The sequence below is a fragment of the Alternaria atra genome (assembly GCF_907166805.1).
Source record: "Alternaria atra isolate CS162 genome assembly, contig: 35, whole genome shotgun sequence".
Lineage (NCBI taxonomy): Eukaryota > Fungi > Ascomycota > Dothideomycetes > Pleosporales > Pleosporaceae > Alternaria > Alternaria atra.
Window position 1 is genome coordinate 1,867,253 of NW_025091334.1, and position 19,886 is coordinate 1,887,138.

Genomic DNA, 19,886 nt, shown 5'->3' on the forward strand with positions numbered 1-19,886 from the left:
CCGTTTTTGTACTTGGCAACGCTACATATCGCTGCCCACGTCTGGGTATCATGACTTTTGTTTTACTTTTCAGCATCTCTCTATGCCACCTTATCTCCTCAAGGTGATTTCTGCGCACCCCACACAATACTCTCCATGAGCGCATACGGTGAGGAGTCGAGATCCAATCCAAGAAGTGGTGATTGCGAGAACATATTTTCAGCGTCTCCCTTGAGGGCGTTGTTGATGTCCTGTGCAGTGAAGACGTGCATAGTAGGTGAAGCCTGTGAACCTGATTCACTCGGCTTGCGGTTTTGCGTCGTGGTTATCCTCAGTAACCGCTCCAAAGCCGAGACGGACCGTGTGATGGGCGTGGCGAGCTCAGCAGGATCCACGTCCTTGGTCACGTCTGTGAGGACTTGAATCACATTCTGTAATAGACTGCGCGCTCGTTCGTTGCGGTTATGCTCGCCAAGGATACCAAGCAGTAGGGCAGAGCTCAGGGAACGATGCACAGCGGACCAGGAACGGGTCGCGAACGGTGTCATGTTTTGTAGACCGAGGAACGCTTCGACAGTGTTGGTAAGGCTGTCGATGCATGTCTTGCGCAGTGTCTTGGAGAGATCGAGGTTGACAGTGGCTGGACTGATGGCTGGCCGGCAGAGCTCAGATGTGACGTACGATATGTGCAGGTATAATGCCCAATGTTCGAGCTGATCGCGCATGGACCGACATCTCCTGGAGTCCTTGAGGTAGTCTGCAGCATCAATCATGATTTCTTGGAGTTCGTTGCGATGTTCGGTGATGCGTATCAGGGCGTCATGCGAGTTCTGTGGCCTTTGACGCTCACGCACTATATCCAGACCCACTTTACACAGTCGGTACATGCTCTCGACGTATGTCCTCGTCCCCGGCGCTGTGTGCTGACTCATGGGTACGGTATGATCGATGGTGGTGGTCGACGAGGCTCTGTCGTACGAGACAGACAGCAGCGAGTCCTGCCAAAGAAGTGCCCACCAGGTCTTGCTCCTAACCACCCTTTGCTGCACTGGGGTTGACGGGGGACATTGTCGATGTAGCCCTAGCGTCTGGGAAAGGCGGACGGTTAACCCCATTAGACTCCAAGCAACCCCGGCATTCATGTTATTTGAGATGACGTTTCCGAGGATCAGGAGTGTTTGTATATTCTCGATAGTCGCGTGCGACAGGAAGTTGGTGAAGCGTAAGCATTCGAAACTGCAACAGACGTAAACCTGCGATGTCAGTTCTCTCTCCCTTCGCGACAGACTTGAGCATTGACAGCCTGAAGCCAGTATGGCAAAGACCATGCCTATCCAATGAAAGTCTTTGCCATATATCTGTTGGTCTGTGATGCCGTTGGTGCCTTGTGCGCTTGCACGATTGATCAGGAAGAGCAGAAGATCGGATTCGATGGCCTCGATGTCGGCAACGGCGGGGTATACAGCGTGTGCCGTTTCGCGATAGCTCCGGAAGAAACTCAGACATTCAGAGTCGCTCGGTAATGCGTTCGCAAGCTCTTGGGCGCGTGCTATGGACCCGTGCGGCAGACCCCAAAGATCGACAAAGGGATATGTAGCGCTCTCGTTGTCCAGGCCAAAGATCGGTAGCATGCTCTTCTTGCCTAAAAGATCTTGCACACCCGGCGCCCATTGTGTATCTCCCCTCCCTAATGCCATGACGAGTGCCGGTACTGAGCTGGGACCGATGTGTATTGTCTGGCCGGTGATGTCGTTGCGTGTGTGTATTCCTTGGGTTCGAACGTGGCTCTGTTCGCCGTCCATGGGCGCCGCTGCCGCCAGGGGCGTGTTTCCAGATCCGTCAGCAGGTGAAAAGCCGTTCATAGGCGGTGGTATCTCCGCGACGCTGCCGACGGCGTTCTTCAAGTCACTGAGCGACTTTTCGGCTTGCTGCAGCTTGCCGCAAATGCGTTCCCAGTCCTGCCACGGTCAGTAGACGTTCACTCTCCCTGTCATGTATATGCGCACCTCGCGAGGCAGCGTAACTGTCCCGCCGTGTATATGAACGAGGCCGTTGGAGAAGTCATGGCCATTATTCTGCCCGAGTCCCAGGTTAATTCGTTTCGCAGGCGGATGCGACTCGCTCGGCGGGTGGTAGGTACACAGCTCGGGATGTTCGCGGGCGACGCATGTCTTGCACGGCACGTTCTGGTCGCATTTGACCTTGCGCTGTCGACACGGGTAGCAGGCCTGTATAGTAGTAGAGCGTCAGCGCATGTTCGTGGGGCAGTAGCTGTGCCATGGTTGAATGCGCCGGGTCCTGTAGCCCAATTCGGCAATCCAAAGTCGCTTTTCTTCCAGCATGCCATACTAATGCTCCTCGACACTCACCACCTCCTCTTCTGCATGCCTTCACATATAGCGCATCAACGTCAGCAGCGTACCTTGTACTCTCGCGCTTTCCGCTTCCGTCTCAGGATCTCATCGACATCAGCTCTTGGTGGCGTGTCTTGCATAAACCCATTTGGCGCGTTGGAGTTGTGCTGGTCCTTAAGCTCGTCCATGGTCGAAGCTCGGGGGAAAGTCGTCAGAGGTCTTGTCTGGACCGGATAGTCGCGCTGGTGGAGTGTCGACTTCGGTCGGCCTTTCCGCTCGCTGGAGCCCCACTCTGGGCAAGGATGCCGACCAGCCCTCCAATTAACCCCAGCTAGTCACACGACTAAGAAGCTTGACATTCGCTACGAGCCAAATTACTTCGCCTGTCCATCGAGCATCCACTTTCTTCCTTCTGACTACGGACGTGCCATCGTGTCCGGACTACCACCGGTGGTATGACATCAGCGTCGACGAGTCCATCCATATTATTTCATCGTTATGCAACAACACTTCATTTGGTCGCACTGGCAGAACCGCATATGAATTACTCAAGTTTGTTTACATTTCAGGAATGATTACGAATAACTAACATGTGCTATACGCGTTTTAGAGAGTCTTCCAGCCCCAAGCCCCCTCCGACGATCTTTTCCCGGTGGCAATCTCCAAGCCTCGAACGCCTGTACTCCCAATGCAACACAATAATTGGAATCGAGAAAATCCGCCAAAATATCCATACAACATAAGCCTGCTCACACTCTGTCCTACTAACTATGCTCCCTGCTTCTCTTCCTTGTTCCCCGTCTCCTCACTGTAGGCGTAATGAGAACGCGCCCGAATCCTTGCACCGTAGACATAAAAGACGAAAGGAATTGCGCAACAAGCCAGACCGATAAAGGCAAGGAGCGAACTGGCCCACTGATCGCCCAAACGGTCGTACATTTGATTCGTGAACAAAACAGCACCTGCTCCCCAGAAGCTGCGCAGGAACGTCTTTGCCGCTAGCGCTGACGCAGCCTGGTGCTGGTACGAATCGACAAGATAGTTGTTGGCCGAGTTGTACAGGAAGATGAAACCGAAGCCCACAGAGCCACCACCGAACGCAGGACCTGCCCAGTGGGTCTCTCTTTGGCTTGTCCATGCGAAGATGAAGACTCCAATCGGGATGAACCAACATGAAAACATCATAGGGATTAGACGTGCTTCAGCTGGTGGGTGACCGTTGTGCTTTTCCGACAGCTTCATGTAGTGCTTGTTGACAAGTGGCGCGCAAGCAGCGGAAATCAGGACACCGCAGATGAGCGGGATGAACATCAGACCTGTTGATCCTGCGCTCCAGCCCTTGCCCTTCTGGTACACAATCGGGTATGCGACGAAGAACATGTACAGAAGACCATACAGAACGGACATGTACACCGAGATCAAGAAGACGATGAGCTCGCGGAAGAGCAGCTGGAAAGGTCGTAGGAGGAAGAGTTGAAGGCGCTGGCTGAAGGGGCGCATGTCGAGATCCTGTTCCGTCACAAACTTGTCCTCGCCGGTATCTTTGCGCATCTTCTTCGCTCTCTTTGCCAGGATCGTAGGCGCATATGTCTCCGGTACGGTAAATGTGATGAGGACCCAGACGATGCCGGAAAGGATGAGTTGGATCCAGTAAAGCCAGCGCCAGCCGCCAGCTTGACTGAGATAACCGCCAACCAAAGGTCCAACACCAGGACCGATGAAGGGGGCAGCGCTGAAGGCTGCCATGGGAACACCTCTCTCCTCATTTCTCCACATATCCGCCAGTGTTCCTCCGACGAGCGTCATGGGTGCCGAGAACGCCACGCCGGCAATGAAGCGCGTTACCAACAACGTCGCGATGTTTTTCGCGACTGCTCCGGGAATGGTGAAGATAACAGCCAAAGCAAGCGTAACAACATATACTGGTCTCCTTCCCCATATCTCAGACGCGGGAGCAAAGGCCATTGGTCCGACACCGAATCCAACCACGAAAAGTGTGATGGTTAACAGCGCCACTTCTTCGCTAACCCCAAACTCCGCACTGACACCCTCCAGATCCGCTGTGACGACTGCCGAGTTGAAAGCAACAACAAAACATGTTACCGCGACGCACATGGTACACCACCACTTGTATGCCTTGCTCCAATTCTTAGGGTTTTCCTTGTCGTCGATGGTAAAAGTGACCAGGTCGTACTTCTCAACCTTGCCGGCGTTGGATCGAACCTCGCGAACCATCTGCCCTGAAATGGTTTCTTGTATGTATTCATTGAGATTGGCGTTGTTCGAAAGCGTGCGAATAGGAAGATTGACCATGTCTTCGGCCGTCGGCGCGCGGTGGAGTGGTACTGGTTTTTCGGCATCGAGGGTGGTCCCTGAGGACGACGACGATTGGCGAGCGTGTGTTGGGTCGTTCGTGTGACTGGCGAAGTCTCGCGACATGGGGAACTGTATGCCTTCTGTCGCCATGTTCGGTATTGATAGACCTCTGGGGTCTTGAATTGTAAAGTAGAAAACGAGGCGTCGAAGTAATCTGGTTGTTGTGGGCAGGCTGGGCAAAAGTGCTTGATGTATAAAGAAGAGGATGCCAATCACTCCAATAAACGTAAGAGATCGACCACTGTCGTAATAGTGACTCTGTGCGTTCCAAAATTTGATAAACCAATAGGGAAGCGGGAGTCAAACACCAAGGGTGTATTATGGTAAGAGGCGCAAATATCTCAAAGTAATGCAATCCGAAAAGCTGATCATCGACATCTTCAGACATGGCAACAACCCTCCCCTATATATATACACACGCACTCCCAACAGATTTCCTCTTGATAAGACTATTACAACCCTTCGTACGATAAAATCTTCAGTAAAAAGACTCATGCTCATCATGAGGCCCGGAAATGTCTCGGGCCTTGGGATTCAATGGGGAGCACGGTTTGGTTCGACGGGAAGGGTCTCGATAGTGTCCGTAAACTAAACCATGTTGGGTATCGCGCAAGTACCTCCCTTGCAAGCACGTTGCAGGCCGATCATCAGAGTTCAAGTCCGAGACATGCCCGATGACACATGAGACTGGATAATTGTATTCTGGAACGTGCAGAGGACGCCTAGAAAACAGCGGATCCGCTTGTTTGCATCTAGACGCTGAACACGCGTTGAGAGGTTGTGAGGTTGGGTCAATCATTCTGGATGTTCCTATCTAAGGTTTCGTTCCCTCGTTCGCTCGTGCGAAAGATTGACGTCATGTAGAAGGTTCGATGGTTGATCGATGGATGATGAAGGAAGAACCATTGAATAATTTCGGCGGCACCTCATACAAGGGGGAAATCAAACCAGCGTAGAAAAGTCTTATACTACGTCGTGGTCTACAATAACACGCGCAATGAGAATCTTAGACGTGTAGATAAACACCTTAGCTACACCTGTTTAGGTTCTTGCTTGCATATGGTAGCGGCAAGTAGAATGATGCCAAGATCTTCGGATACTGAACTGGAAAGGTTGGCGTGTGAGAATCGAACCGACAATAGAGTATGGAGTGAAAAAAAAAGCGAAAGATTGATGAAAAGTTTTCTCCTCGAACTTGTAGGTACTGCTGAATATGATGTAATATGATTTTCGCGTTACTGGTCGCTATAACGTAGTTACTCGCTTTATCAATGTCTCAATACAGACTACACCATGACATGTGCCTAAGCAGTGCATACTGTTAACAAATATATGATTGGATTTTCTATATAGGTGATGCCAACCAAAAAGTCTATAGTGGCGAAGAATTGGGATGCGGCTCAGCGCAATTAGACCCAAAGGGAAGAGAGAAGTGTATTTGAGCTTTCTCATTATTGTCCATCGCTCAATCCACCTTGATAGATCTGTAGATCTTGAGGGTAAAGAGCCAACTGGCGAAGAAACCAATAGTGCCTAATTGTACTGTTAGCACGTACTTCAAAGACACAAATGTATATTGTAGCTTACCGGTAAGAATGAATACCAGCGAACTCAGCAATGCCGAGTATCCCAGGTAAACTACACCACTCGTCCAGCTAGTCCAGCTTACGTCCTTGATCCAGTACAGCAAGCAACTAGCAAACACATACGCCGCACTCGCACCAGCCGTGAAGAAGGACCTCCATTGCCAATGGTAATTCTCTGCGCAAAGTAAGAAGTAAATCATCAACACGGTGACCGCCGCCGAGGTGATGATCATAAGGCCAAAGCAGATGAACAGGAAACCGAACATGTAGTAGACTTTTGAGAACCAAATCGAGTTCATGATGAAGTAGAGTTCGACGAAGATGGCGCCAAAGGGAAGCACACCAGCTAGTGCCATAGAAGGTAGAGGTCGCAGATAGCCTCCTACAGGTGGGATCTGACGCGGGATCTGATTCGTGCGGACAGGCGGTTCAATGGCGGCTTGCTTGAACCCGATCCAGGAACCAGCCACACTCAGTGGAACTGAGATGACGAACCAAATGATGACGACCACAAGCATAGTGGTGAATGGTACAGCTCCTGATGCACCGCGACCCCAGACGAACAGGTTCATGAGGAAGAAGACGCCAAAGACGATCGCAGGTAGAGCAACTGGGGTGTAGAAGAAGCACAGTTTCCAGGACTCGCCATGGAAAAACTTGTAGGTACGTGCCGCAGTGTAGCCACCAAAGAAACCGAACAGTGTGTAGAAAATGATGATGACGGTTCCGAGAGCGCCGCGGTTGCTAGGGGAAAGGAAGCCGAGAAGCGCGAATGCTGTGATTGATGTTAGCCAGTATTTGACATGGCAATGAATGCTGCCAACTTACCTATAGTCAACGCTGTCATGGCAAAGAGCTGGGCTCCGTTGCCGACCAAAACCGACAAAAGCAGCGGGTTCTTTGGTGGCCTGAACACATCTCCGTGTACCAGCTTCCAGCCAGAGTCATCCGCAGTATCATCAGCGTCGCCGCTTTCACCGAAGTCCTCGAGCGCAAACTGATCCAGGCGGTTGTATCGCGCAATGTCCTTCTTGAGGGTACGCACGAGGATAGTGCTGACCATTCCGACAAGGAAAACGACAATGACGGCTGAGTTGATAAGAGAGAACCAGTGGATTTTGGGATCGTAGACGTGCAGGTACTTGTCCCATCGTGTCGCAAACGGAGTCGGACTTGGTCGCCAGTAAACACCATACGTAAAGACGACCAGGTTTGTATCTTCGTCGGTTTCTTTCAGAACGACTGGGGTCTGGCCGTTACACATTGCCCCATTGTCGCCCTCTCTCTTCGATTCGGCCACGGAGTATGGGTCTACTAGCACACCGACTACACGGAAATTACCCGGCGAAGCCTCATGGTAGTCGATTACAATGTCGTAGTGGTTGTTGAGCATGGGCTGATCCTCATCTACAAGACCTAGCGCAAAGCCTGGTTGGTAGAAGGTCTGATCCGAGCCGGGCTCCCTAAGTGATTGTGCCGCGGGTAGTCCATCTATCAACCAATTGAGGTCATAGCCCTGGTATATCCTGCTGTTCACAAACGCCGCGTCTTTGCCCGGATACGGAGCCTCACAGAGGAGTTTACACGTCTCGTTTATGCCCATGTTCAGCTCGAACGGACTCGTCTGTATGCGATCGCCAAATAGTATGCTTCCCAAGCTCTCTCGAATTTCTTTGGGTCCATCTTTTTCGCGACAAAAGTGGAAGGGTGGGTGGTAGTAGTCGAAGGAGAAAACGGATCGTAGCTTTGGGTCGTTCTGCGAATCAGCGGGTGTCAGTCGATTGACGTATAACGGTACGGCGTCTCCGGTCTTGTATGAAGTTGGCGCAGTGCCTGGGAAGTAGAAAGCCGACGCTGGTGAGGGTGCGATGGCTAGCAAGGATGCCAGCACAGCGGCGGATGTGGATATATCGAGTCGCCGCATTGTGTGTGTATGTGTGTTTGTCTATGTAAATGAGGCGCGTGAAAATGGCTTTAACACGTTGTGGAGCGGGCCGGCGTCAGCTTGAGGTGCTGGGCAGAGTGCCGAAACGTAGCGTCGCAGCGATAAAGTCGCCAAAAGTCAATAGTGGATGAATGGAATGCTACTATGTCTCTACAGACGTGGATTGTCCATAGCGTGCAGACGATGGTGGTACAATAAAGCGGCACAGTAATAGCAATGTGTTGTTTTGAAGCTACTTGTTCACAGCTCTGATGTTACCTAAAGGCCGCCTAAGGAAGCTGCGCGTATGCCAAGCTGTATTCGGCACTAAGCGTTCCGCAGGGTTGCGTCAGACCAGAAACTGGCAGAACCGACATTACTTCGCTTGAATGCTTTAGTTGGAGCAACAACGTCGACACCTTTTCGTGCGGTGCTGCCCTCGAGGGCTCTATTGGTGAGAATCACAACCATACCAGCATGTACAAGTAAAACGAATTTGAAGTTATCTCTTGCACCTCCGCCGCATAAATGAATTGCGCACTTTGTATACATCATTCATGATGTCCGGTACGCCAAGGCGATGTCGTCCACCCTAACAGCAAGGGAACAATGGTATGCCAATCCCACAAATGCGCTGTGATATCGACTATAACGAAACAAGCATAGAAAATGACACTGGGTATCGACCCCTTTCCTCACACAAGACCATCGTAGAGAGACAGGGCAGAAACGATAGTCTCGTCGCGCTTCGAGCCCTCCTTGAACTCAGCCATGTCTAAGCTGCCGTTCTCGTCCTTGTCCATCATGCGGAAGATCTTCTTGACGCGCTTCTCGGGGGTGTCTTCGTCTTCCGGGAGCTTAACCATGGAGCCGACCTGTATATGTCAGCGATGAAGACGTTTCCTCGCGCCTGTGCGCATACCATTTTGTAGATGGCTTCGACGATCGCCAACATCTCTTCGTAGCTGATCTTGCCGTCCCCGTCGATATCGTATAACTGGAACGCCCAGTCAAGCTTGTCTTCCATCTTGCCCCGACTTGTGACGCTCAATGCGCAAATAAACTCCTTGAAGTCGATTGTGCCGGATTTATCTGCGTCGAAGACATTGAAGACATAATCCGCAAACGATGACGGATCACCAAATGGAAAGAACTGCTTATAGATCTTTTGGAACTCCTCTTTGGTGAGCATGCCCGATGGACAGTCCTTCAGGAAGCCTGTATGTACTCAGTCACAGTCCGGCCAATTTGCACCACTGCATTCGCACCTTTGTACCATTGCTGTAACTCTTTCTTATCGAAGTGTGTCGCTTTCTGGAGATCGGCCAGCTCCTGCTGTGATAGTTTACTCTGGCTGTGACAATACACGATCAGCTTTTGTTTCTGTATTTCCAAGCGCTTGATTCCGCAGCGCAGTCTCAATTCTTCCTCGAACTCGCGTATGGCATTCGCCAAGGCGATGTCCTGCATATCCTTGTAGTGCGCATATCCGGACTCATCATGACGGGGTATATCGCTATGATGGCGGCGTGCGAACTTGAGAGGCGTCTGGTCGCGCTCCAGCAGAGGTATACCGTGCGCCTGCAACGGAATGTCAGGCGACGGTGCTGAATGCGCGTGCTTCTCGTGATTGTGCATGTTGAACTCTACTTGGATGCTTGTGCAGTGGGCGATCGCGTGTAAGGTCGAGCGGGCGATGTTTGCGCCTAGGTAGAGAATCCATGACGAGGTCCGGTCAGGCGTATAGCCTTCACTTGATGCGGCGCGTGTCCTGGGTGGAGGGCAGGAATCCCCAAACGATGGGGTGGTAGGCGCGAGGGCCCCGCATTACAAAGCAGCAAGGAGAGAGAACTTACGATTTACCCATGGCTGGAGGATGTGCGGATTATTGCGGGTGGGGTATTTGGGGGTGCACGGAAGATGTAGAGTAGGGAAGCGGCCAGGCAGTCGTGAGGTCTCAGTAGGCGAAGCAACAATCAGGGTGTGGTAGCTGGTTGTAGTGGCGGACCAATCGATGGGTGGGGGTTGCTCTTTTGTTGGTGACGCGGGGCGCAGCACTCTAGGAGAAGGCGAATACAATGGACGATATACGAGGCTATGACTTTGGTGTAGATGGCCACAAGTAATGGGAGCGGAGGATATAGGCTGGTTGTCGTAACAGCTCGGGTTCCAGCCAGTCGACACAAATAGCGGCCACGCCGAGAGGGCCCTGGCCGCTTCGTCATGTCCCGCTTTCGCATGCATCTTCGGCGGGCAACCCCGCGAGTCTAGTAAAGCGCCAGTGGGTGATTCGCGCACTTGCAGGCCCGGTTTCGTCGTTGCCAAAGTGAATACCGAACTGCGATAGCTGGCCATTCAGCTTGGTCCGTCTGGCGCGCAACCTGCATACACGTCCAGCCCTACGACACATCTCCCATCGCGCATAATCGCGCATGACCATTCCTGTCACGTGTATGCGCGTGCTCCACACGAGCCACGTTCCTCGCGCATCATTGCCTCGCACGCTTACTGCATTCTCTTTCAACTACACCACCGTTACCAGGTCCGCTGATGAACCATGGACGAGATCCTGAACGAACAGTTTGAGCGCGTCGAGAAGGCCTTGACAACACTAGTCGACTCAATCGCGGCCTACAACCCAGCCACGCAAACTGCAATCGATCTGGTAGCTGCTGATGACGAGCTCAGTGAAGGACTGGACCAACGTATGCCCACCCCTGTTTTCGTCAAGAACACTGACTAACACGTCGCAGTCGCCAAACACCAGGCGAACCATCTTCGCATCCAGCACTTGCGCGCAGAAGCCGACGCTCTTGAAGAACAGCTCAAAACGTCAGTCAAGAAGCTCGCAGAACTGCGCCATGAGCTGTTTGACACATCCGTGACGACATTTCCTGAAGACTCACGCGCAGTCCCATTCGACGAGCTCTTACAATATGCGACCAACATCTCGAGATACACAGTCCCGCCGACGTACCGTGAGCGCATTCCTACAGCAGACAAAGACAAGGAGGACGAAGACGTCGGCTCAAGTGGCGCTGCTACCAACGGCGTCAATACGCCTGCTCTCGCACCAGAGACCGTAGAACCAGCGAGCGAGGCTGTACAAGGGCAGAAGGAAGGCGAAGACGCCGCTGGTCCTGCGCTTGAGATTACGCCCGAAGAAGAAGAATGGCTAAGGAAACTCAAAGCTAGCAACCTAGCCTGGTACCCGTGGCCCAGCAACGAAAAGATCCGCTCAGGCGCTCTCTTCAGTCTCCAGTACTGGCGCGAAGTAAGTTTGGCATGTGCGAAATCCATGTGAGACATACACTGACTTCAAACTTCCCTTTCTGCAGAAGGGTAAAAACTTGGACGAATTCGATATACCTGCGTATCTGAAAGCAGACAGGGAGAAGGTACTGCAGGAGCAGGAGCATCAGCAACAGCAACAGGACGTCGCTGTACAGGACGTGGCTACAGAGTCTCCGGTCAAATTAGCTCCGGACCAGCCTCCCTCTGAAAACACACACCGCCCTAAATCACTTGGAGTCTTTGCAGGCTTTGACTCTGATGAAGACGACTGATTGATCATAAATTACAAGGGTGACACGCCGAGTTGGATGTAGAGCAGGTTTAGTTCTAGCATAATATTAGGGAATCAACTGCTTGAATATGATGGCTATAGTGTGGGCACATCTTATCCAGTCGTCAACTCCACACTCTGTATGATGTTGTGCATCAAGCCATTGCCAAATGTCAACCAGACTTCCGTACTCTATAGCCGGTGATGTATTCGTATGCTGCATTGATGCAAGTATCGCAGATGTGAATTTAGCACAAGGCTCTGCTGATTTTTGGCGTCTTGAATTCTAACATGTATATGGAAGAAGTTTCCATGCTCATAGTTCATGCATATGTGGATTAGCGGTGTCTGGACCCTGAGCAACTAGTCCATACATGGTTAGCACCTAAATTTTCCGGAAGCCGTGCTTGACTTTTCTCGAAAGTTGCAACGTGACAAAGTCCGATACATTCATCAACAAATCGGTTAAAGATGGGTAGTAAGATACACAAACGGGAGCGCGAGGCGGACCAAACCGAGCAAGTGGACGAGGCCCCCGCAAAACGGCGCAGACAGAGCAATACAGATCAGGTGAAGCTCTCCAAGCTTTACGCTGACCTCGCAGCAGAGGAAGACGACGTTCGTCTTGAAGCCGCCAAACAAATCATCGTCAACTTCTCGCCTGAAAACAAGCCAGCCGTCAAAGATGTGGAGGATGCGCTAGTACGCCTGATTAAAGGTCTTTGCAGTCAGCGCAAAGCAGCTAGGGTCGGATTCTCGCTCACACTCACTGAATTGTTACGACAACTTTTTGCAGCAAAGAAGGATAATGTCGAAGATTCGCAGCTTGAGGTGGCATCTGTCATCAAGATGGTAGAGGAAAAGACCAAGGCTAAAGGCAACGTTCCAGGAAAGGTAGGACTACAGGTGTGCTAAATGTTGCGAGGCTGACAGATACAGGAAAAACGGGACCATACCATTGGAAAACTCTTTGGATTTAAGGCCATCATGCAATCATCAATACTCATTGAACCGGAACTCTCGCTGGACTCCTGGAACAAGCTCTTAGACAACGTCTATCGAATGGCACGCGACATCCCATGGTTACGGGAAGAATGCGGGATGGTACTGGTCGAGGCAGTAAGGAGCTTAGAAGGCCAATCACAGTACCGCCAATGTGCCGAGGAAGTACTGGAACGTCTGAGCGCGTTTAAGCTCGTTTCTACGCCTGAGGGTGTGGCGGTGTGGCTTACCGTTCAAGCCAGTTATCCAGAGGCGCTGCCAGAGGGTGTTTGGCACGACAAAGACCCTCTAGTAAAGAGGGAACGCTCTCGACTTGCCAAGATCTTGAAGGAGGACTTCAACAAGAACGAGACAGAAGATGGAAAGAACGAAACCACGAAAACTGGGACCACTAATCCGAACCCATCCTTTACGTGGGATTTGGTCTTCGCCGAGATCCTGAAAAGAGATGAAAAAAATAAGAGCGATTCCAAGGACAAGGTTGAGTTCCCGCAGTTCTGGATCGACACCGTAGATGGTGAGTTCAAATATTCGAAAAGCAGGTTAGCTCGTATGACTGACCAGAACAGGCAATCTTTTCTCTTCTTCGGCGTCCCACGAACGTAAAGCCTGGGGCTTCAAGCTGTTGAGCAGCATGATTACCCGTGTGCCAGATTGGGCTGTATCCGCGCTGTTCAGCCCCAACCTGATGCGCACCCTCATCAACCAAAGCAAGAAAGAAGACAGATTCCTTCATTCGGCTGCGCTGGCTGCGTTGAGTTCTGTTCAGCTCAGAGTCGAGCAAGAAGACGGAACGGCACTTCCCATCTTCGTTGCGCTGACTTCGAAGCATGGCAGCATTGAGTTCGACCGCATCACTAAGACGAAAACGCTCGAGCAGATCCTTGCGTCAGCAGATGACAAGAGCTTGATGAAGATTGTACGGCATCTCAAGTCATTGATCCTACGTCCCGAAAGCGAGGAACAGACAGTTGCAGACAGCCGCCGGCAGGCCATCGCTGACCTGCTTCTGAACACAGTCAGGCAATACAAGCGATATGAAAAGTTCAACGAGAAAACCTTCAAGAAAGACGTTGCTCACCGACGAGAAGGCCGCGCCGCAGATGAGCGCAAGTCCAACTGGTTGCGGGAGACTTTGGAGATACTGGTTGAGTGTGCTTATTTCATCCCTTCGAAGAGTGCGGACACCAAGAAGATGCCTCTTCCCGCTATCAGTGATCGCAATCGAACGATGTTCCAAGAGCGCCTATCATCTTGTTTGACCAAATTATTAGACGTAAAGCTAGGTGCTCGCTCGGATGTCGCCCTCATGGTTCTAGACATGATAAGAGCTAGGAGCAGCAAGTCTGCTAAATTGGACCTTGCCTTCAAGGCAGACGCTCCGGTTCTCAGCACCATGGACAAGGCGCTGGATACACTTGACACCATCTCTGCAACAGTACGCATACCACTTCCTGTTCAAATGTCGTTAGACTAACGTAACTACAGGGATCGATAGCCGGTAACGAGCTGGCAGCACAGGGCTTCATGCTTTTGTACTCACTAACGCTCTTGCAAGCCTACAATGGCGAGGGGGACGCCGTCATGATGCTTGATGATCTTGATGCTTCCTACAAAGCCTTCGAGGCGTCACGAAAGGTGACATCAAAGAAGAAGAACAAGGCCTCAAGCTCCGACGGTCAGAACGCTTTTGTCGAGATTGTACTCTCCTTCTCAGGGAACACGCGAACGCTATTCCGTCGAATCGGAGAAGAAGCGTTCTCCATCTTTGCGACTGAGATCAGTGCCGAAGGACTGCGGTCGTTGACAGAAATTCTGGACACTGAAGAAAATCTTGAGGGACAAAAAGAGCTGTTCAACCAGGGCGATGAAGACGTTGAAGAGGGTGGCTCAAGCGATGACGAAGAAGATGACTCGGACGTTGAAATGATCGATGGAGAGGAGCCAGATAGCGACGCTACCTCTGAATCCTCTGAATCAGGCTCCGACGGTGACGACAGCGACGCGAGTGACGACGACGAAGATGATGAGGAAGATGCAGAGTTGACTCAATTCAACAACATGCTGGCCATGACTCTTCAGACGTCGAAGCCGAATGTCGACGGCGACGCGGCAGAAGAGACATCTGACGAATCAGACATGGACGATGATCAGATGATGGCGCTTGACCCACACCTCAGCAAGATCTTCAAGGAACGAAGCAAGACAACAAGCAAGAAGAAGGAGCGGGAAGACGCCAAGCAGAACGTTGTACAGTTTAAGTCGAGAGTCCTAGATCTACTTGCGGTGTACATGGAGAAGCAATACTCTAACCCGCTCACTCTGGAAATTCTCCTCCCAGTACTCCGCCGAACTCGAGCGAACGCAAACAAGCAGACGGCAGACAAAGCGGCCAAGATGCTGAAGTCTTTCTTCGATACTCGCACGAAGCGCAAAGCACCTCTCCCGAAGCCTGAAAACGTCGAGGACGTATGGGAGCTGCTGAAGGGAATTCACGAGGAGGCAAAGCTAGGCAATGGTGCAAAGGTCCATGCAGATGCGTGCGGCTCTGCTAGCTTGCACGTAGTCAAGGTGCTTGTCGGTCTCGATAAAGCAAACTATGCTGGCGTAGTGGATGTTTATGCGGAGACACAGAAGCAATGGTTTGCGGACAAGAAGTCTCCGCTACAGCCTGTGCTGTTCAGCCAGTTCCAGAATTGGTCTATCAATGCAAGACAACAGGGGAGATGAGTAGTGTGTTCAAGGAATGGCGCGATATAATCCAAATAGCATAGTTGTGGCACCGTCAGCAGATATATGTATTTACACTTCTGACCACAACATTCTGTCCAACGTGAACTCAAGTTTGAGAATCAGTGTTGTAATCCTAAAACCGTCTGTCAACCTTGGCAGTCAGGCGTGATGTCTCAGGCAGAAGGTGGAGCTCTCGCGTGGTGTTGACTTCTCTTTTTGTATTGGTGGCGGGTGCCCACTTTTATTGGCCCCGCCGCGGGGAGCTCTGGAAGCCTAGCCTATGTCATACCAAACTATTCAATTTATATGCAGACCGTCGCAACTTCCAACACCTTGCCTTGCCTCCCTGCAACTTGCACCAAATATGACTTGCACGCACGTAAACGCGCCTGGTAAGCTCCCGCTACTGCTCATGAGTTCTATTATCGCATAGCCAAAAGACTTGAAGAGTGGCAAACATGCCCGCTGCGCTTTGTCGCCTTCAAAGGATTGGTAGCTACATCCTTCACTTACACAATACTAACACGCTCTAGAGCTTCACCCACCGGGACCAACACAGTCTGTATACCGGGAAGACTGCACACAGTGCTTCGACTCGATCGATGATCCTACAGGCCTTGACGTGTGCCTCTACTGTTTCAACGGTGGATGTACGAGTGATCGAAACCATGCTCTCCTCCACGTATCATCTGCGAACCACCCACTTGTCCTGAACATCAAGCGCACGCGAAAGAGGATTACGCGCGATGAGCCCCCACAGAAGATGACGAAGCTTGCCGTTGCAGCTGAAACCGAGTCGGATCGCTACGATACCACGACCCAAGTCAAGTGCTATGAGTGCGGTGTCGACGATGTAGACAAGAGCTCAGGGAAGCTGCCGGATGTTGTGGAAGCAGTCCTTAAGGCAAACACATTCGCGAAGCAGCAGGAGGTTAAGGCCTGGGAACAAGAGTTGACCGCCTGCGAACATACACTCTGCTTGGAACAACAAGCGGCGCGACAAATCGAGTCTCAGAACTTAGGTCATTGTTCAGAGTGTGAGCTCAACGAGAACCTCTGGCTATGCTTGACCTGTGGCAATCTGGGCTGTGGCCGCCAGCAGTTTGGTGGGGTCGGTGGCAACTCACACGGCGTAGGACATACAAAGTCAACCGGTCATCCTGTTGCAGTCAAGCTCGGATCTCTCACCGCGGATGGTACGGCCGATATCTACTGCTACGCTTGTGATGAGGAGCGCATAGATCCTGAACTCCCAGACCACCTAGCACATTGGGGCATCAACATCAAAGATAGGGTAAAGACAGAGAAGAGTCTTACGGAGATGCAGGTCGAGCAGAACTTGCGTTGGGACTTTGCTATGGTGACCGAGGATGGTAAAGAACTCCAACCATTGTTTGGACCAAACTTCACAGGCTTGAAGAACCTGGGTAATAGCTGCTACCTTAACAGTACCCTACAGGCTCTTTTTTCTATCCAAGAGTTCAAGGACCGATATTACCTTCCCGATGAAGCTCCACCGGAGACACCACTTCCTGCCGAAGACCTGGAAACCCAGCTACGCAAGATCGCGGACGGAATGATTTCAGGACGGTATTCAAAACCGGACAGCGACGTTATCACTAACGAGCACAGTCCCGAGATCCCGCATCAACGCGGCCTCGCGCCTGCCATGCTCAAGCACCTGATCGGACGAGGTCACGCCGAATTCTCAACCATGCGACAACAGGATGCGTTCGAACTGCTTTTGCACCTACTTCAACTTGTTTCACGCAGTAAGCATGTTGGGCTCCATAAGGATCCAGTCAGTGCTTTCCGCTTTGCTATGGAGCAACGGTTACAATGTGTTAGCTGCAAGCGTGTTCGGTACAAGACAGACGAGCAGGAGAACATTTCTATCCCAGTTCCCATCCGCAGAGTCCCGAAAGACTCGCAGATGGACGTCACCGATGGAAACGGCAAAACGGAAGAGAAGGAAGAATTTGAGTCAGTCTCGCTAAAGGAGTGTCTCGATATCTTCACAGCCGAAGAATTAGTTGAGCTTACTTGCGGTGCTTGTGGCAGCAAGGATGGGTTCACGAAGAGAAGCATGTTCAAGACTTTCCCTTCAGTATTGGCTGTCAATGCCAGGCGCTTCGAACTGGTCAACTGGGTGCCTACTAAGCAAGATGTTCCAGTCATTGTTAATGATGAACCGTTCTCCTTCGACGCCTACAAGTCAAAGGGACTAAGCGATGGCGAGGAGCTTCTTCCAGAAGACGCAGGCACAGGAGCGGCTGGAGGTTCAAAATGGGCACCTAACGAGGCTGCGTTATCGATGCTTGAAGCCATGGGTTTCCCTAGGATCAGATGCGAGAAGGCTCTACATGCCACTGGCAATGAAGATGCCGAAGCAGCGATGACCTGGCTATTCTCACATATGGAGGACCCAGATATTGATGATCCTGTCGACTTCAATGCTGGGTCTGGGGGAGGCGCGCCTGCTGCATCTGTTCTTGACCCGGAAAAGATTGAGAACCTAGGGGCCATGGGCTTCAACGCTCCCCAGGCACGTCAGGCTCTGAAGGAGACGGGTGGCGATATGGAGCGCGCCGTCGACTGGTTGTTCAGCCACCCGGATGCACCTGGCGACTTCGACGAAGGTGGTAGCTCTGATGCACCTGCCGAGCTAACAGAGAAGCCATTGGCTGGTAGTGAGACGCTGCCTGCAAACTTCCAGCTTCAATCTATAGTATGCCACAAGGGTAGCTCGATACATGCTGGGTGAGTCTATTGTATTTGCACTATCACATATGGGAATTTGCTAACGTCTAATAGACACTATGTCGCGTTTGTGCGCAAGCAGTTGCCAGATGAGCAGGCTGCATCATGGGTTCTCTTCAACGACGAGAAGGTTGCCAAGGCAGCCGACGTGGAGGAGATGAAGAAGTTTGCCTATGTGTATTTCTTCAGGCGTTTGTAAGGCGGCGGGTCTAGGTCTCTTATCACGGACTAGCATAGCGAAGGCGGAGTTGTGTCGGATTAGCATTAACATTGATGATGTGGCGAAAAGAGGATGTTATAGGAATATTGCGGCGCAAGCTGCTAGATAGCATCAGCATAACACAGAGTAGCTGTGGATGCGACATGAATGAAGCTGAGCTCTCATCTGATAACAGTGCAAGCGGAGATGATGCTCGCTGATCGGTTAATTGGAGCTTTTCTCCGAGCTGATTCCAGAATATGTGATAAGTGTGGGGTATGTCGTGCACGGACTTACGTCGCCGGACCATCGCTTTTCCCATCATTACTTCAATTCCTCGGCCGCCATCCACCTCCGCTACACCTACACCAACATCAACCCTCTATCGAAACTATCGCCAAAACTAAAAATCAAAACGACAAAACCTCGAAACACGACACATATCCATCGCCACCATGTTTAGGAGAGTCGCAGCAACAGTGCCCGCTCAGGCCGGAAGAGTGCTCGCAACCGCCGCCAGGCCCAGCATCGTTTCGCCCCTTCGCACAGCAGCACCTGCCGTCTCAGCAGTCGGTCGGCGGCAGTACCACGAGAAAGATAAGTTGCCCACTCTTCTGTTCGAAAAGTCGACGTGGTGGCGATACGAGTGCTCTATCACAATCACTTCGTCATCGCATCACCATATCCGACTTATATCCGTATGAGAACGTTCAGCTAACATCCGCAGCACTGCTCGACCACTACAACAAGCCACGCAATGTTGGTTCCATGTCAAAGACCGACAACGATGTCGGTACTGGTCTCGTCGGTGCACCCGCATGTGGCGATGTCATGAAGCTCCAGATCCGTGTCGACCCCAACAGCAACACTATCAGCGACGTCAAGTTCAAGACCTTCGGTTGCGGTAGCGCCATCGCTAGTTCGAGTTATCTGACCGAATTGGTTCGGGGTATGACACTGGAGGATGCATCGAGGATTAAGAACACAGAGATCGCGAAGGAGCTTTGCCTACCACCTGTAAAGCGTGAGTGGTCCAGGTCGAGAAGTCGAGAAGTGGGATGATGATACTAACTTCTCGTAGTGCATTGCTCCATGCTTGCTGAAGACGCCATTAAATCCGCCATCTCCAACTACTACACCAAGAACCCCAACGCACGGCAAACAGACCTTGGCGGCAAGTCGGCACCGCTGCCAAAGGTTGAGATCGAGACTGTTTCCTCCGCGACGGCCTAGAGGATGACGACGATGACGATGTAAATTGATACCAAGGGGACGAGAACGCGTGGATGAATAAGGAAGTTGCTTGATATTACCTGCATCTAGTCTTTCGCTACTCAATGTACCGGGTATGACTGGGGCGTTTGAGCGTTACGGCGGCTGGCTTCCTGTATAGTAGGCTGAGATGTAC

General features: G+C 51.6%; 7 protein-coding genes across 7 annotated transcripts; 3 read left to right on the forward strand and 4 right to left on the reverse strand.

Annotated features, from left to right (window-relative positions):
- Positions 1 to 98: 98 nt before the first annotated feature.
- On the reverse strand, positions 99 to 2,521 carry ALTATR162_LOCUS11517 (uncharacterized protein; the record flags this gene model as incomplete). The annotated part of the gene is made up of 3 exons (XM_043319159.1): positions 99 to 1,937; positions 1,986 to 2,186; positions 2,402 to 2,521. The coding sequence occupies 3 exons, from the start codon at positions 2,519 to 2,521 to the stop codon at positions 99 to 101; spliced, it is 2,160 nt and encodes a 719-aa protein (XP_043175094.1).
- Positions 2,522 to 3,101: 580 nt separating this feature from the next.
- Positions 3,102 to 4,799, reverse strand: ALTATR162_LOCUS11518 (uncharacterized protein; the record flags this gene model as incomplete). The annotated part of the gene is made up of 1 exon (XM_043319160.1): positions 3,102 to 4,799. One exon carries the CDS (start codon positions 4,797 to 4,799, stop codon positions 3,102 to 3,104), a length of 1,698 nt encoding a protein of 565 aa, XP_043175095.1.
- Positions 4,800 to 6,174: 1,375 nt separating this feature from the next.
- ALTATR162_LOCUS11519 (uncharacterized protein) lies at positions 6,175 to 8,219 on the reverse strand (the record flags this gene model as incomplete). The annotated part of the gene is made up of 3 exons (XM_043319161.1): positions 6,175 to 6,242; positions 6,297 to 7,070; positions 7,124 to 8,219. The coding sequence occupies 3 exons, from the start codon at positions 8,217 to 8,219 to the stop codon at positions 6,175 to 6,177; spliced, it is 1,938 nt and encodes a 645-aa protein (XP_043175096.1).
- A 695-nt stretch (positions 8,220 to 8,914) lies between these two features.
- Positions 8,915 to 9,857, reverse strand: ALTATR162_LOCUS11520 (uncharacterized protein; the record flags this gene model as incomplete). The annotated part of the gene is made up of 3 exons (XM_043319162.1): positions 8,915 to 9,094; positions 9,142 to 9,437; positions 9,488 to 9,857. 3 exons carry the CDS (start codon positions 9,855 to 9,857, stop codon positions 8,915 to 8,917), a joined length of 846 nt encoding a protein of 281 aa, XP_043175097.1.
- Positions 9,858 to 10,776: 919 nt separating this feature from the next.
- On the forward strand, positions 10,777 to 11,785 carry ALTATR162_LOCUS11521 (uncharacterized protein; the record flags this gene model as incomplete). Its single annotated transcript, XM_043319163.1, has 3 exons — positions 10,777 to 10,924; positions 10,973 to 11,493; positions 11,558 to 11,785. The coding sequence occupies 3 exons, from the start codon at positions 10,777 to 10,779 to the stop codon at positions 11,783 to 11,785; spliced, it is 897 nt and encodes a 298-aa protein (XP_043175098.1).
- Positions 11,786 to 12,255: 470 nt separating this feature from the next.
- ALTATR162_LOCUS11522 (uncharacterized protein) lies at positions 12,256 to 15,516 on the forward strand (the record flags this gene model as incomplete). Its single annotated transcript, XM_043319164.1, has 4 exons — positions 12,256 to 12,678; positions 12,724 to 13,303; positions 13,356 to 14,224; positions 14,275 to 15,516. 4 exons carry the CDS (start codon positions 12,256 to 12,258, stop codon positions 15,514 to 15,516), a joined length of 3,114 nt encoding a protein of 1,037 aa, XP_043175099.1.
- A 367-nt stretch (positions 15,517 to 15,883) lies between these two features.
- ALTATR162_LOCUS11523 (uncharacterized protein) lies at positions 15,884 to 19,711 on the forward strand (the record flags this gene model as incomplete). Its single annotated transcript, XM_043319165.1, has 5 exons — positions 15,884 to 15,911; positions 16,053 to 18,279; positions 18,334 to 18,470; positions 19,206 to 19,502; positions 19,560 to 19,711. The coding sequence occupies 5 exons, from the start codon at positions 15,884 to 15,886 to the stop codon at positions 19,709 to 19,711; spliced, it is 2,841 nt and encodes a 946-aa protein (XP_043175100.1).
- Between the last annotated feature and the right edge of the window lie 175 nt (positions 19,712 to 19,886).